Genomic DNA, 17292 nt, shown 5'->3' on the forward strand with positions numbered 1-17292 from the left:
ATTAAAAATATAAGAAGAGCACCTGGGTGGCTCAGTCGGTTAAGCGTCCAGCTCTTCCTTTTGGCTCAGGTCATGATCTCACAGTTCGTGAGTTGAAGCCCTACATTGGGCTCTGTGCTGAACATGAAGCCTGCATGAGATTCTGTATCTCCCTCTCTCTCTGCCCTATCCCTTTCACGCTCTTTCTCTCTCAATAAACAAACAAACAAACAAACATTAAAAAAAAAAAAAAAAACCTGGACCACTTTCTTACACCATACACAAAAATAAACTCAAAATGGATGAAAGAGCTAAATGTAACACAGGAAGCCATCAAAATCCTGCAGGAGAAAACAGGCAACAACCTCAGCCACAGCAACTTCTTAGTAGACATGTCTCCAGAGGCAAGGGAAACTAGAAGCAAAAATAAACTATTGGGACCTCATCAAAATAAAAAGCTTCTGCACAGCAAAGGAAACAATCTACAAAACTAAAAGGCAACTGACAGAATGGGAGAAGATATTTGCAAATGACATATCAGATAAAGGGTTACTATCCAAAACCTATAGAGAACTTATCAAACTCAACACCCCCAAAAATAAATAATCCAGTGAAGAAATGGGCAAAAACATGAACAGACAATTTTTGAAAGAAGACATACAGATGACTAATAAACACATGAAAAGATGCTCAACATCACTCAATATCAGGGAAATACAAACCAAAACCACAATGCAATGCCACCTCACACCTGTCAGAATGGCTAAAATTAACAACTCAGGCAACAACAGATGTTGACTAGGATGTGGAGAAAGGGGAAAACTTTTGCACTGATGGTGGGAATGCAAACTGGTGCAGCCACTCTGGAAAACAGTATAGAGTTTCCCCAAAAAATTAAAAATAGAACTACCCTATAACCCAGCACTTAAACTAGTAGGTATTTATCCAAAGGATACAAAAATGCTGATTTGAAGGGGCACATTCATATATATATACATATGTATATGTGTATATATGTATATATATGTGAATATTACTTGGCAAACAAAAAGAATGAAATATTGCCATTTGCAACAGCATGAATGGAACTAGAGTGTATTATGCTAAGCAACATAAGTCAGTCAGAGAAAGATAAATATCATATGTTTGTTTAATAAACAAAACAGATGAGCATAGGGGAAGGGAAGAAAAAGTAAGATAAAAAGAGAAGGAGGAAAACCATAAGAGACTCTTAAATATAGAGAACAAATTGAAGGTTGCTGGAGGGGTATTGAGTAGGACAATGGGATAAATGGGTAATGGGCATTAAGGAGGGCATTTGTTAGGATGAGCCCTGGGTGTTATATTTAAGTGATGAATCACTAAATTCTATTATTGAAATAAATTAATAAATAAAATTTAAATAAAAGACAAAAAGGATAAAAAAGAAAAGTATAAGAGAAGAATTCATTTACTGTTATATTAAATAGTGGTATCTTCTTTATCCTTTTGGGACTATATTTGATGACCCACAAAATCTATGAGAAGAAACTTACCAGCTTTTAGCATTTACCTTTAATTGTACCAGTACTGATGAGCCAAAAACTCCTGGAGGGTAATTTAAGGACACTCGGGAATCCATGCTTGGCTTAAGAGTATGGCCTTTCTTTGTTACTGTGAAGGACTCTTTCTTTAAACAAGACACAACAGAAAAGATACCCAACTTGTACACTTTGACTTCAGCACAGGTCCCCTGTATGGATTGAGGACATGAAAGGACATTAATGCGGCACTGTTCAGGGAGTATCTGCTGTACATACTCTGCTGCGAAAAAAAAAAAAAAGAAAGAAAAAAGAAAAAAAGTCTATCTGCTGTCCCTGTAATCTCTCACAATTGAGAAAGATTTCATTAACACCAAAGGGTTGGTCATTTCATGAGATGAGGTGGAAGTCGATATTAGTTTCTCAAATTTGGACTATGTGATAGAAAAGAGAGAAATAAATATATTTTTAAATTTAAATTAAATCCCCCCCCCCAAGATGTATAATGAATGAACAGTCCCATTTAGTGTTTTCATAAATATTAACTATTTTTGGAATCCTATGTTCCTTTACCAGAATAAACTTTAAATATTGGCCTTTAGGGGCACCTGGTTGGCTCATTTGGTTAAGCATCCAACTCTTGGTTTCAGCTCACGTTATTTCATGGTTCGTGGGTTTGAGCCCCCACTGGGCTCTGCACTGGCAGCCCAGAGCCTGCTTGGTATTCTCTCTCTCTCTCTCTGCCCCTCCCCTGCACTCTTTCTCTCTCTCTCTCTCTCTCTCTCTCAAAATAAAGAAATAGACTTAAAAAAATTAATAGTTATTGGCCTTTACCCAGAAAATTCAACACTGTTTTAGGAAATTCCAAATTTCATTATTTGGGTAGTTTATGCAAACACTAAAGCACCTGTACCGTCAGCAAATTCTTCCTTCTGACAGCTCACAATCTCTTAGCAAAGTCATTTTTCTATTCTTCCCCTTCATGCAGTGGGAACAACAACAACAAAAAAAACTGGAAAGAGACATTTGTGTTTATTTTTTATATACTGACATTTACATTTGTAATGCATATATGCGGTCACATATTGAAGCTTTTTTTATCATACAAAAGGGAACTGAGCACATGAAGGAAAGCAAAATGATCTATTTGTGTAACCACCAAAGCTTAAAATGAGGAGGAAGGCTCTATTGGTGTATTGGTAATTTGGTCTATTCATGTGTCCCCCCAGTCCGGCTCCCCCCCAGCATGAGTGGATAATATGCAGACACACACACATAAGCAAACATTTCAGGGACACTCACAACGGAAAATAATCTATCATTTAAAAACTGAGGAAGACATTTCACAATATCACGTCACGAAACCGTCATCGGGAAACTTCAGGGCAAGATGAATGGTCTTCATCGGCTGAAGGGAAAACGGTGAGAAGTAAGAAAGAAAAGTCTTCCCAGAGCTGGTGGTGGTGGCTGTGCATTTTCTGCACATTTGGCAGATGCTGGGAACCAGAAGTGTTTTTAAGCATGGGAGTTGCCACGAACAGAAGTCTGATGATGGTTTGTTTATCTGACTCTAGAATTAGCATTCTTAAATGTTGGATGAACCACATAAAATTTTGGAAGGACTCCAGAGTTTAAAATTTTTGAGCTAAGAATGGGGATAACTACCCTTGGAAAATTATAAAAAGCCTATGCTTTTGTATTTTTAGTAGAGGATGGACCTCTTATTTTGTTTTCCTTTTTGCTTTGATTATCCATTTACTAAACATCTTGCCTGCCCATTTTGTGAAAGTCACATGTACTATCAACAGTTTTTGCTTTTATAATGTCAGTCACGTAGACTGGTCAAGATGAAAAAGCCACAATCAAGGGCGATGCTGATCAGACTATTATACATGCAGTCTTCCTAGACTAAATATAAAATGTATCAGGGACATGAATTGGAATAAATAATTAGAACAAGCTTAGCTTTCATATTCTACTGTATAACCTTGTTTGTAACTCAGAAAAGTCCCAAATCAGAAAAAGAAGAGATGTCCTATAAAGAATTTCTTGTTTTGTGGAATTTTTAAACGTTGATTCCTTGCCCTCGTCTTCAAATAATGATGACTTACTTAAAGCTAAGAAGAAAAATATTTTGTTTAATGGTAAATTCGGTGGCCCACAGAAAAATCTTTAACCTTAGTTCCCGTCAACTTTACGCTAATTTAACAATTGTTATATTCTGTCTTCAAAACAAGAATTTGTGACAGTAGAGAAGTTCAGAGTTATTACAATAAAGTCTAATTTATTAACTCCTAACACATGTTTATAGGCTACTTTTATCTTAAGTGCATTTACTCATTTGATCCCTATGACCCTATCAGGTAGACACTATTATTGTGTTCATTTTCAGATAAAGAAATAGAGTCTTGGCAAGGTTACATAATTTACCCACGCTAACACAGCAAGAAAGTATAGGACCCCTTCTGCAAACCCAGCCAGTCTTCCTCCACAACCCACATCCTAACTACCACATATGCTGTCTTCTGTGTATAAACAAAACACAATTTATAGACTTAATAACTATCGCCAGGCACGCGCACGCACACACACACAATTGTTCATTTTTTTAAACATATTTTCCCAACTCATGAATGATAAAAATAAAACTAGTATTATCTGGGGATACCAATCTTCTTAAATTTAGACAGAGGTCCGTCACATTAGAAATGTTAGTCTAATGCTAGTCTAGGGCATAAAGCTGAGTAAGCCATGATTTTGGTATTGTTTTCCAGGTGCAAATACATTTGCTGGGTCCTAGACACAAGTTCTTCATTCCTAAGTTTGGTCAATAACTTCTGCTCTTTGATCTTTATAGATAGCAAAAAATAAATAAAAATTGTGAATTCACTGGTGTTAACCTAATCAGCCTTTCCACTTATTACACAATCTATCTATATCTATACACAATCTGGTAGCCTGACTAATATTTAGTAGAGGAGTCAAACAGCAAATGTAGATATAGCCAATGGTTTACCAACCTTGTAACTTCTTCTCATTCCTTCCAGTGAATTTGGAGTTAGGTAACTTGATCCAAGGTTTACGTCAGACACTTTCACCATGATGTCTCTGTAATTTCCCCTGTAACGTGCAGTAAATGGAATTGCAATGCATATTGGAAATGGAATTTCCTTTTCCATATCTGAGCACTCAACAGTGATGACATTACTGACCAACTCTTCATTATCACTCACTACTAAAGAACTCATGCTATTAATAATCCGGCATTCTAGATGCTGGAGAACATTTGATGGTGCTGTAATATAACAAGACACTTGGGGGCTGGTATCACTCAGTATATCAAAATACCTGCAGGGAAAAAAAAAAGACATAATTTTTGCAATTATTTAGTTTGTGTACTGTATAGCTAAATGCATAAGAGCACAAGCTCGAGAGCCACATTGTTTTGGTGTGGATCCCAATTCTTCCACTTAGTAACTCTGTAACCTTTGGCAAGATACTCCACCTCTCTGTGCCTCAGTTTATTCAACTGTAAGACAGTTCAACTCAGTTTATTCTCACAGACTGTCTCATAAGAAGGCTGTGAGAATTAAATAAACTAGCGTATGTTAAGTAACTAGAAAGCTATGCCTGACATAGTTGATATTGTATATTATATATATTAGCTATTGTTACTATTGACATTACCACTATTATTTAGGTGGTTGATTTCTCAGTTTTGTTCACTTTACAAAATGAATCTGAAGAGTGCTAATGCTTTTTGATAAACCAAGAACTTATACCTGAATCATTTACTAAATTTAAGGGAAGGAGACAAATATATATATATAATACATATCTGGTATTGGAATTATCCAAAGACATTACATCAAATGATGATGTTTATTATGTTTTTGCGAAACACTGAGAAAGGTACAAAAATACTGTGAATTTATGATTAATCAAGGTAATTAGAAGCAGAATATTTACAATCCTCAAAGAATCAATACAAACACTTATTCTGACCATTTGTTTTACTCTTGCTTATTATAACTATCACTTTTGCCAAAGATTTTAGAGTCTTAAACATTTAAATTCAGATTTGAGATCGGTCAGTCCCTTACTATTTGCTTGACCTTAAATATCAATAATTATTTTTTTAAACGTTTATTTATTTTGAGGGCCAGAGGGAGAGACAGAGAAAGAATCCCAAGTGGGTTCTGCATTGACAGCACAGAGATGGCTACGGTGCTTGAACCCAGAAACTGAGATGCGGGCTGAGCCAAAACCAAGAGTCTGATGCTTAACCAACTGAGCCACTCAGGTGCCCCAAATACCAATAATAATTATTAAAATAGCTAATATGTCAGCTCTCTCTATGGACCAGATTTTAGGCTACACATTGTTTCTTTTTTTATGTCAAGATTTTATTATTTTTCAATAATATTTACACTCAACATGGGGCTTGAACTCACAACCCCGAGATCAAGAGTTGCATGTTTTACCTGCTGAGCCAGCCAGGGGTCCCCATGTTGTTTCATTTAATCCTTACACTAGGGTGTCAGGCAGGTACTACTGTCATCACCTTTCACAGGTAAGGAAACTGAGGCTTAGAAAATTTCATGTGTTGAAAATCACACCAATGGCAAGCTACAGAACCAATACAAGAATCCATCTGTCTTTAGTACAAATGCCCACATGTTCTAACATAATATTCTCAAATCACTCCAAAGCACTGGCTTCTTTGTCCATTACAAACTGAAACTAATGCCTAATTCACAATGGTGTGAACATGGAATGAGATAAAATATTTAAACTTCTCATAATAAGGGGTTAGCATAAAATATGTGCTCGGTAAATGTTAGATCTCTACATTAAAATTACCAGCTGTAGTTTCTCCTCTTCTGGTTACTTCACATTTCTCATCAGTGAAATGACTGAAATGTTGGCAATGCGAAAATATATAAGACGATCAGTATAAAATGCAGCATTCATACCCAGCTCTAGAATAATAAGGTTTTAACCATTTTTCAATTATTAGTAGATTGGATTTAATAGTGCCCTTTAACATAGATATCAAAAACAAAACAAAACAAAACAAAACATGTTGAAATTGTAGGGAGGGTCATTTATATTGATACTTCCGAACCTGTAAATTTAGAAAGAAAATTACCCAGTACATTGGTCTGTTTTTATATTCTCTGATGACAGTAATAATGGTACTTCAGAAAATGAGAGACAATTTTGGAATTGTTTAATAGAGAATACAGTGACTCAGCCTTGTATAACTTCAAAAATGATTCTCTTCTGTGCCCTGGAAATGGTCTGCATACACTCTTCTAAAAGACAGATGAAATGAGTGAAGAGACCTATAAGTGCTTCCATTTCCTCTAGGCTTAATCAAATAGATCTAGTCCAGCAGCTAAAATAATCAGATTGGTTTATTTTAGTCTTGTTTCCCTTTGAGTCTATACATACTAGGACAACAGTAGAAGAGATAGGTTTCTTACAGAAAACTATCCAGCAAGGAATCACAACAGATTCCCAGCAAGATTTTGTTCATGACATACATATTTTAAGTGATCTGATGGCGTTCTAGCCTGAGGGATTTAAAGGAGTCATCATCTTTATAAATATGCAAGCCAAGCACAATTGGTTTGGATGCTATGAAGAGGAAATCACTAACCAGGGAACACCTCGGGAGGTGTTAGAGGGAGTGGTTCAGCAGTGACTCATTAGTTGATGCTTTGAGTCATTTCTGAATATAAGAATATGAAGTGTTAATATTTTTCTCCAGTAAAGTGGGTAAGTACATATTAACTAACTTAATAGTTGTTTTGCAGGGGCAGTAGTTCTTTGAAACTATGGGGGTCTTTCATGCATCGAATGCACTCCTATGACATCTACAAAATTCATTAGATTCTCAGCCATGTAGGGACCTCACTGCTAACCTAACTCAACCTATTCATTTTACTGATGAGATAGGTAAGGTCAAAGTAGCAAAATGAGTTGCTTGAGGTCGTTGACTCAGTTGTGGTGCTGTCCTGGAAACGGTATCGTACACCTGAAAACAACACCACACGTCATGGCAGAGAGGGGTTAAATGAAGTTTGGAAGTGTGTGGAGTTTGGAAGTGTGCGGGAGGTAGAGAAAGTGAGGGTTGTTGAGAGTGAGATTGATTATGTACTAAAATGAAGGCCAGCGTGAGCAGCTACAAAGCGATGCGGTGCTAAGCCCTTTACGTGATTTTCCCATTTGACCTTACCAAATAATCCCAGCAAGTATATATAATTTCTACAAAGCAGAAAATAGGACTAAGAGATGAAGCAAGCTGCCCATGGTCACAGAACTATTATGTAATAAAACAGGATATAAAATGTTAAGTCTTTCTGATTCCCAAAGCAAGGATTGTTTTCATTCTTCTCCATTGCCTTCCAAGGATGTGATATTTGCTAGAAAACTATGGCTTGTGAATATTTTATTTTATTTGGACAAATAGGGATTATTATTCCCTTGTATAGGGGAGATAATTCCTGAAGTATATCAGTCAATTTCCACTTTTATTCTTTCACATGTCATGGGCTCTTTGGGAATCTGGTAAAAGTTTTGAACCATCTTCAAAGAGATAAAATAGGTATGAAAATACACACTTAGTTTTAAAAACTGCTTAAAGCTTATCCATGCCCCCTGGAGAGTACAGATACAGATTAAGAATTTATGATAATTCATAAATAAAATAAATGTGAGGATTTATTTGAGGATATAACTAAAACAAATCTGAGGCTAGAAAATGCGTTTCCGGTATATGAACTCTCTGTAATCTCCTAGTTTCTTTTTATTATAATTGAAAGAGTAGTGATTTAGAATACCATTCAGGTTCTGGACAATTGTTCATTTAAACTGCTTCCATATATAGTCAATTCCTCTCCCTCTAGAGAAACATTGAGTGTTTGTTTCCTAAAACTATAAAAAAAAATTAGTAATAGCTGCCATATAAATTTTGCTAAGAGTAATTTAAGCTGAATTATTGATTTGTAATATTTTGGGGGGATTATCTGAAAGGGAAATGTAAAATTCTAGTCATGTATAAATACTACGTATAATCACTATAGAAACACACATATCAGTAGGCATTGTATAAGCACCACTCACATTACATTTACTTACTCCTTTTCCATTATGTTATTCTTTTGCTTTAGACTCTCTGAATCGTTGGAAAGGAGACTATTCAGATATCTGCTGGAGATATCACATGTTATTGAGGATGTGGTAATCTCTTCTCTTTGGTTCTCTGAGGTCTCTTGTATTTCTCTTTCTGTTGCCTGGATTATGTCATGCGTCTCTTCCCTGTTGCCATTTACGTTCTCAACAGTCATGTGTTCTGTTTGTTTATCATCTTCATTTTCTACATTATCTGGGAACATTTTGTTCTCTGTTTCCTCTTGCTCTGTTATATCTTCATTCAATGATGTATTGTCTTCTTTTTCCACTAAGTCTGAATTCATATGTGCTTTATTTCTTTTTAACTGGACCTGGTTCGTATAATGACTTTGCTCTCCATTTGTGGAAGAAACAGTAGCTGTTTCTATGACATTCTGTTCCCCTCTTGCAGCAATGTCTGCTTCTTTGATATCGTGAATGGTGGACATTGTCTGCAGTGGGGTACATTCATCATGCATGCCGCATAAATTACACATCTCCTTTTCTTCTTTCTTTAGAAGTGTAGCAGTGCTCCCCAAATATTCATTTATTTTCATGAGGCAGTCGATGAAAGTAGTCATTTCTACACACACACACACACACACACACACACAGAGATACATAAAAAGAATAAAATACAAAGCTGAAACAAATTATATTTCTCCACTGAGGTATGGCAAGATAACCTTACAAGCCTACCAAGACCCTTACCAGTCATTTAAGCCGATCTTCCTCCTGAAGGAGAAGTCATTTGTACAACTGTCATTCTTTTAACATGTCTAGGAATTGGGGACAAATTGTTTTTTACTGTAGTGGCAAAGAGTAAGTCTAATACCTTCTGCGCATGAAAATACTTTGAATATTTGCAGGCGGATACCATGATCTCCCCTACACAGCCACAAAACTATTTAACTGAACTCAACATTTCCCTCAATCATTCCTTGATGATTTAGTATGACTTTGAGACTTGTTCCTTCTCCTTTTAAGGTACTATATTGTTTGTCAGTGATCCACTTAAATTATTTCCCTGAAATTCTACAAAACACTTCAGAGGAGACTTGAGTAGCAGGCATACCATAGCTACATTATTTTTACTGGTGTAGAAACTATACTTTTTTAGGTACTTTTCTGGCTGCTATGAGAATTAAATTAAGTTTATACTATTCTTCCTGCTGAGCTTGTGATCATTTACAGTTTTCTAATCAGCCTTCCAAAGAATAGCTTTAATTGTACAGCTTCTGATTCTCTGATTAGAACCTGCATTAGCTACTCAAGGACTACTAAACCAAGTCAAACCTCTTCACGCTAGTGAAGATCCTCGTGATCTTATTTGAAATAATATTTTACTCCATCCCCATGTCCTACCATTCTCTTCTTTGTTCACCCCTCCTCTGAGGTCATAGCTCATAGCTCAGGTCATTTGATCACTTCTTGCAGGCTTAGCAATTCTCCAATCTTTAGAATTCAATTCTGAACTAAGGAATGTGTAATTTAAGGCCCCATACATAGGTCGGTATTTTAAGAATCATCATTAAATCATCCTTTTACAAGTGTAGGTTTATCTTTGGGCTCCAATTCTCACAACTTGTGTTTTTGTCTTGTACCCAAGACCACCTTTATTTTGATCTCCTATTCTGGTAGCTGTGACCTTATCATTTTCCATGAATAAGCTTTTGTCTTGATATGTTGCCTAAGACCATATTCCACTCGCTCCAGAGACTAGAGTCCTAGGTATGAGCTCCAGCTGCCATTGTCTGGATCATGCTGCCTCTGGGCAGATTTCCCCAATGCCTACCATCTGCCTTCTAGATAATTTCTTAACATTATCTGCCCTGGATGCCTGATTGATGAGACCTGCCCACTTACCTTGACACTATATTATTTAGAGTTCGATTTCATGATACCACCCATCTTCTTATCTAGAGTAACTGTTGTCTGAGATCATATTCATCAGATACAATATTCTTCCTGTCATACTTCTCAGCACCCATAATTGGGACTATTCCCAAGAACCTGCTCCCCTCTCAGTGTGTGTGTAAGGGAGTGTCCAATTCTATAGCCCAGCCCACCCCAGTCTTTCTACTGTTTTTATAATTAATGGATTCGAGCTCAAATAATTCTACAAATAGAACTTCATCATATTCCAATATAGAAAAACTGCTTGTTCTGTCTCAAAACAGGAATATTTTTCTGCTTAAAAATTTTTTTCTTACTGTTTATTTTTGAGAGAGAGAGAGAGCGCATGAGTGGGGGAGGGACAGAGAGAGAGGGAGACACAGAATCCAAAATAGGCTCCACACTCTGAGCTGTCAGCACAGAGCCCGACATGGGGCTCAACCTTCAGACCATGAGATCATGACCTGAGCTGAAGTTGGTTGCTTAACCAACTGAGCTACCCAGGTACGCCAATTTTCCTACTCTTAATTGTGGATCCTGCTAATACCCTTGCCTGGAATGCTTTTTCAAGATTCCTAATTTCCAGCTGCATGAATCCAATTCATTCCTTAAGATTCAGCTTATTTATTTTTTAAGAAAGATTTTTTTAATGTTTATTTCTGAGACAGAGAGAGACAGAGCATGAGTGGGGGAGGGACACAGAGAGAAGGAGACAGAATCTGAAGCAGGCTTCAGGCTCTGAGCTGCCAGCACAGAGCCCGACACGGGGCTCGAACTCACAAACTGTGATATCATGACCTGAGCCGAAGTCAGTCGCTCAACCGACTGAGCCACCCAGGCACCCCGCTTAAGCTTCAGCTTAAAATACAACATTTGATCTAGCAAAATTCCCAATTTCCCATTCTAAAAATGGAATCATTCTTGCTTCTGAACTCTTAATGTACTTTCTTTCTATTTCTCGAATGGAGCTAGTTTTGATATCTCTTGCACTATTGTGCATTTGTCTTACCTTATTTCCCCAAATAGTCCCTTATGGACAAGACTCTATCTTAGCCTTCTTCGCATGCTCCTTCGTGCCTCTTAAAGTGACTACTCAATCAACATTTCTTAGAGAAAGAATAAAAAGAAATACTTGCCTTGTTTCCAGATACACTGATTCTCCTTGTCAAGCAATACATACAGCTGCTGGCAGGTAGAGCGCAGAGTCCCTGCAGTGTGCTCCAAGAGTTGGTGAAGGGCCCCACTGAGCTCTTGCCCCAGAAAGACCACTGTGGCTATCCAAGTGGCCCCGCCAGCCCCTTCACAATGGCTATCTCCCAGGAGGGCCTGTTTTAGCATCAGATTTTGTCTCCAAATCTGCTTCAATATTTGGCCTAGTTTACCTGAGCCCATGTCTTCTGAATCCATTTATGCTCCAAGAGTGGAACGCTTCTTTTCTGCCAGCAAAGCCTTGAAGGTTTAGCGACTTCAAACTTGGCAATGGAACTTCTCATAAAATCTAGGAGATGATCCAAGTCAGCTAGCCAAGCACTTTCTCGCAACATAATAGTTTATTCAGCTTCTTGTTGACCAGTGAAAAGTTACTAGGTGACCAAAGGAGGGGCGTTCCCACACCCTGGTTGCCATTGTGTTCAGAGTAGATTAATCACAGGGATAGAGCTAGCTCACACAATCCCACTCTCCATGGAAGTTTTACACATTCAATATGTATATGAGAAGCCCTATGTGCCTTTCAAGTTTTGAGGCAACAAAATATAGATTCTATGGTGGGATGACAATTTTATTAATCAAAGATAAACTGTTTAACAGTATTGTCAATAAGATTCCTATGTGATAATTAAAAATATTTATGAATGAAATAATATGATGTTTGAATTGTTGCAAAACAATCAGGAAGTGTTGGAGTGGTGTTGAGATGAGTTAAGATGGGCTGCTACTTAATTGTTGAAGCTGGATGTGGTTACAGGGAGGGTCTTTACGATTTTCTCTAATTAGCATATATTTATAATTCTTTTATAATAAAGAGCTTTAAAAACAGTATCCTCTGCTAGAGTACATCTATTACCATTGGTTAGGTAAGTCAAATTAGTACCTTTTTATACAGCAAGCCTGCAGTGGGATTGAGACAGGTGCCTGGCCACTTTCCTCTGTGATAATTTCTCTCTAATTAGATAAAATGCCCCTTCACTAACATAAAGCAAACGTGAAGAGTGGCTCTCTCTGAACTAGCAAGGACTCTTCACCATGTATAATTAAAATTCACATACAACAGTTTCTCACCACTACTGATGTTTCAGGTAGCACATTATATATGAGGCCATTGCAATACAGGACTTGATACAAGAGAACCTTGGGGGGGTGTGCCAAGGAATCCCCCCTCCCCCCGCTTCCTCCTCTCCAATCCCCCTCCCCTGATTAGAGAGAACATAGCACCTGGAGAGGGCGGTGAATTCCAGATTCATATTCTTTCAGAAATACTGGGATGAAGTGAAAGCTTTCCAAAGGGAGGACCAGACTGCTTCTCCCCAAGCCATCACATTTTCTCATTTGACACTGCGATTCTTAGAGCCACACTCATGATGCCTGGATGACAAGATAGGGAAAGAAAACCCAGTGAATAAAGAATAAAGAATGAACCACAGGCTTCATTACTGCCCACGCTGCCTATGGTTTGAAGAGTCTTCAGGAAAAGAAAGGGAACGGCATGAAGCATGGTGGCAGGGTGGCCGAGAGAGGAGGGCCTCTGTGAACCTCGGTTCACTGAAAAGGTGATTTCTTTTTGAGATATTAGTTCATACATCATGGGCCACTTTGTTTTAATATTTTTCACCATCTTCTCAATACTAAACACTTTCTGCTTCAATTTTCTTTTCTTTTCTTTACTTTTTTTCCCTTTAACTCCTGAAATATGTATGTAATCCTCAGTAATAGTGTATATAACGGTTTTCAGTCAATGCCAATTCTGAAAACTTTCTATAGCATTTTCTGTGGGCTGGGCTTAAGGGCTAGGCAAGAGGGCCTTTTTGGACTTGGGAGGGAGGTTGACACCTAGCAGATTATGAAAATGCAACTCAGACTTTGTGAGAGATAGAGCAGACATATACATAAAAAGGTCATGCAAGCTTTGAGGAGTAAAAAAGTAAGTCCATCTAGAGGCCTGGGAGGTTTTGGATTAAGAGCTATAGGATCGTCTGGATTTGAGCAGGCAAGAAGATAGAGAAAAGGAACATTCTAGGGTAGGAAATAATCACACGATCAAAGGCATGGAGGCACGAAATGACCCAGTGCAATCAAACATGGGAAAGCCTGGCTTTACAGGAAGATTCAAAAACAAGTTGGAGGAAGTGATGTAAGAAGTATCTAATAACTGAGGAGAGTCGGGAGAAGAAGTTGGAATTTTGTTTGGCAGGCAAAAGAGAGAAATTAAGTATTTTTAAACTAAGTTAAAAATATGACCAAAGTTGTGCTGCAGACAGTTTAGATGGTAGAGACCCAGGAGGCAGAAGGCTTGAGGGCCCATATTAGAGCAGGAACAGTACAGGCAAGGAAGGAGATGTCTTGAGAAGGGGGTTGAAATCAAGTGACTAGAACCCACTAAGTCATTAGAGGAAGAGGAATCAAAAGCATTGAAAATCCATTCATTGATTTAAGAAATATTTATTGGCCATTGGTGGAATCACTGTGCTTGGAGAGAGCATGAGACTAAAACGTTTTAGTTGAGATGAGCAAATAAATGACAGAACAATTCAATGAACCAAGGAATTTAGGAAGAACGTTAGACTGGATGAGTAGATAATTTGATTAATTTTGGATTTGCTGAGTTTGAGATAGCTTAGGACACTTCTTTGAAATGTACTATAAATTAAAAACAAAGAATAATATTGGCATATTTGAATGTCATCAGCAAATAGGTGATGGATGAGTCCCTGGAAGTACAAGAGATCAATGGAGATTTATACTATGCACGTTTTAATTGTTGAATAAAACTGATAGTGAAATGCTGAATATTGGACCAATACACCAATACACTTCTTTTTCCTTCTAGATATGTGGTAAATTTCTTTCTCAGGGAGGGGGGATTAAAAAAATCACCCAAAAACATTTCTCTTCAGCCTCATTGACATTTGCTATCCTCAAGTCCAAACTTGTTCTCTGTCTGACTTCCCAAGTACATGTAATATTTGCAAAGTCAGACCTACCACTGGCCATTGCTACATTTACTTGTTAAAACAAGCATCTGCATGTTCCTGCATCTTGTTTCCAGTTAATTGAAGTCACTAACCATGGAAAGAACTGACATTTGCAATCAAGATTTGTGACATCCACAGACACTAGCTCCTAACATTTATCTTGGTGGGTTGAACATTTGATTAGCATCTTCACTGTGGCTAGTAGCTCTTATCACTACTAAAACTATCTTTTACTTTCTTTACTGAGAATCTTTGCTTCCACTGACATTAAAGCAACTAGCAGGCAGCCTTCAATACCTATGCAACATTGTATGGTTGAAAAACAACAGTTCTCCTTAACATGAAAAGCATCACGGTGAGTAGAGATGAAATTCAAGTGAAGTGGATGGTCACTTGTGTACTACAGGAGAAAGAAACTTCTGCAATGGACTGAACAACCTGTTGGTACTAGTCAGGAGGTGAGGACAACATAGTTTGAAGTGTGATAAAGTATGCTACTTTCCATGGAAATTAGAGTGAGCCAGGGTTGATAAGTCAGATGTAAGCAAAGGGGTTACATAGGCATAAGGTACTATGAGTCACTGTTACAAGTCCTGTTATCTGATTTTGTTATTTTCTTTGAGTGCTTGTAGCTGGCTCCATCAGAGATTTGGGGACAGTGAGCACAGACTAAATTTGCCACATTTGAAAACTCTTGTTGAATTTCTGTTCATCTTTTATCTGATTAGGACAAGCTCATACAACTGAATGATGTGTGGAAGGAAAAAGGAAAAGTAGTTGTTTTGTTTTTGTTTCCCCCAATCCTTTGTTACAGAATTCCCAGTGTGCTTATCAATTCTTAAGAGTATTTAGAGAATAAGTAGTAAAATTCGAAGCTTAGGCTCCTGGTTAAACAATGCAGGCTAGATATATAGTCTATCTCTGCTTCTCCCAAAATGCCACTGAAGAGGGTAAGAGAATGTATAATCCCTAAAGGACAGAGAGAATGGGTGATACTGCGACAGGCAAAAGATGTCAACAAACTTTGGGAACATCAAAAGCAGCTGGACTAAGTAAAGGACTTAACAGGCAAAGAGAGCATGTATAGGGGCGAAAATAGGCCAGTTCATGCCACACAATCTCAGAAGGTACCAGGAATTAGAGACATCTAGTACCTCTGACAGTGAGAGTGAAGGGGGGAGCATAAGCCAGTTTTTACTGGAACTCAGTTTGGGGAGCAGGTAGATTCCTAAATCCCTTCCTCTGTTCCAAATAGCCAGATAAGTCTCTCTCCCACACAGCAGAAGCTAGAGACTTTATGAAGAAACTGCAGCAGGAAGGTAGGGGGCCTGGACCTCGCCAAGAACTGGAAGGAAGTGCTATGATGGCATGGGTTAAGAGAAATCTGACAATGTTAAATAGTGAGGTCCCACGCGACCGTGACCGTTCTGCTCAGTTCCAAGAACAGGGGCCTGCAGGCATAACCTCTCAGGAAGAAGATTAGAAGTTTCCTCTCTAGAGTAATTGAACATCCAAAGAGAAAAATCTATTAATAGTGAAACTTTTGGTGCTCCTCCCCACCCCCCATCCCTGACCCCATGCCCCATCAACAGTGAAGGACCCAGTCTGTCATAAACCCCATCTAAAGCATAAGAAGTTACTGAAAGTTTCTCCTAATGCCTCACTTTTAAGAATGGAGTAAGAGTGCTGTTTTGAAGGGACACAGGCACCCCAATGTTTATAGCAGCACTATCAACAATAGCCAAAGATGGAAAGAGCCCAAGTGTCCATTGATGGATGAATGGATAAAGAAGATGTGGTATACACACACACACACACACACACACACACACACAATGGAGTATTACTCTGCAATCAAAAAGAATGAAATCATGCCATTTGCAACTACATGGATGGAACTGGAGGGTATTATGCTAAGTGAAATTAGTCAAAGAAAGACAAAAATCGTATGACTTCACTCATATGAGGACTTTAAGAGACAAAACAGATGAACACAAGGGAAGGGAAACAAAAATAATATAAAAACAGGGAGAGGGACAAAACAGAAGAGACTCATAAATATGGAAAACAAACTGAGGGTTACTGGAGGGGTTGTGGGAAAGGGGGATGGGCTACATGGGTAAGGGGTACTAAGGAATCTACTCCTGAAATCATTATTGCACTATATGCTAATTTGGATGCAAATTAAAAGAAAAGAATGGAGTAATAGACAAGTGAGTCAGGCATTTGAAAAAGCCTCTGTTATGACATTAGACACTGAAGCAAACATGAATAAAAAATTTGAGAAAATAGAGCTAACATAGGGAAGAGGAGAAAATATCAAATAAATCTATAATTAGCATCCTTAGAGTTTAGGATTAGAGAACATAGTGCATCTACAAAACAAAACAAAAAGATTTTCTAAAAAAAGGAACATTTGGACAAGGGGAAAGAACTCACCGAAATTAAAATAGGATAACAAGCAGAAATTTTTCAAACTGGTATACGGGTAGAAATAAATAGTTGAGGAAATTGCCCAGAAGGTCAAA

General features: G+C 37.8%; 1 protein-coding gene across 2 annotated transcripts in view; it reads right to left on the minus strand.

The window, feature by feature from the left end:
- Nucleotides 1–12093, minus strand: part of DTHD1 (death domain containing 1) — a 73361-nt gene extending 61268 nt beyond the window's left edge. The window contains exons 1-4 of one of the 2 annotated variants that reach the window (XM_030314062.1): nucleotides 11711–12093; nucleotides 8646–9261; nucleotides 4520–4847; nucleotides 1532–1711 (exon numbers count right to left, since the gene is read on the minus strand). In XM_030314062.1, coding sequence (XP_030169922.1) covers nucleotides 1532–1711; nucleotides 4520–4847; nucleotides 8646–9261; nucleotides 11711–11981 — 1395 coding nt within the window. In that variant the 5' untranslated portion in view covers nucleotides 11982–12093. Of the gene's footprint in view, nucleotides 1–1531; nucleotides 1712–4519; nucleotides 4848–8645; nucleotides 9262–11710 lie in introns of those variants that run through there. The other variant, XM_032593008.1, reaches the window with a different exon arrangement.
- Between the last annotated feature and the right edge of the window lie 5199 nt (nucleotides 12094–17292).

The sequence above is a fragment of the Lynx canadensis genome, chromosome B1, assembly GCF_007474595.2.
Source record: "Lynx canadensis isolate LIC74 chromosome B1, mLynCan4.pri.v2, whole genome shotgun sequence".
Taxonomy (NCBI): Eukaryota; Metazoa; Chordata; class Mammalia; order Carnivora; family Felidae; genus Lynx; species Lynx canadensis.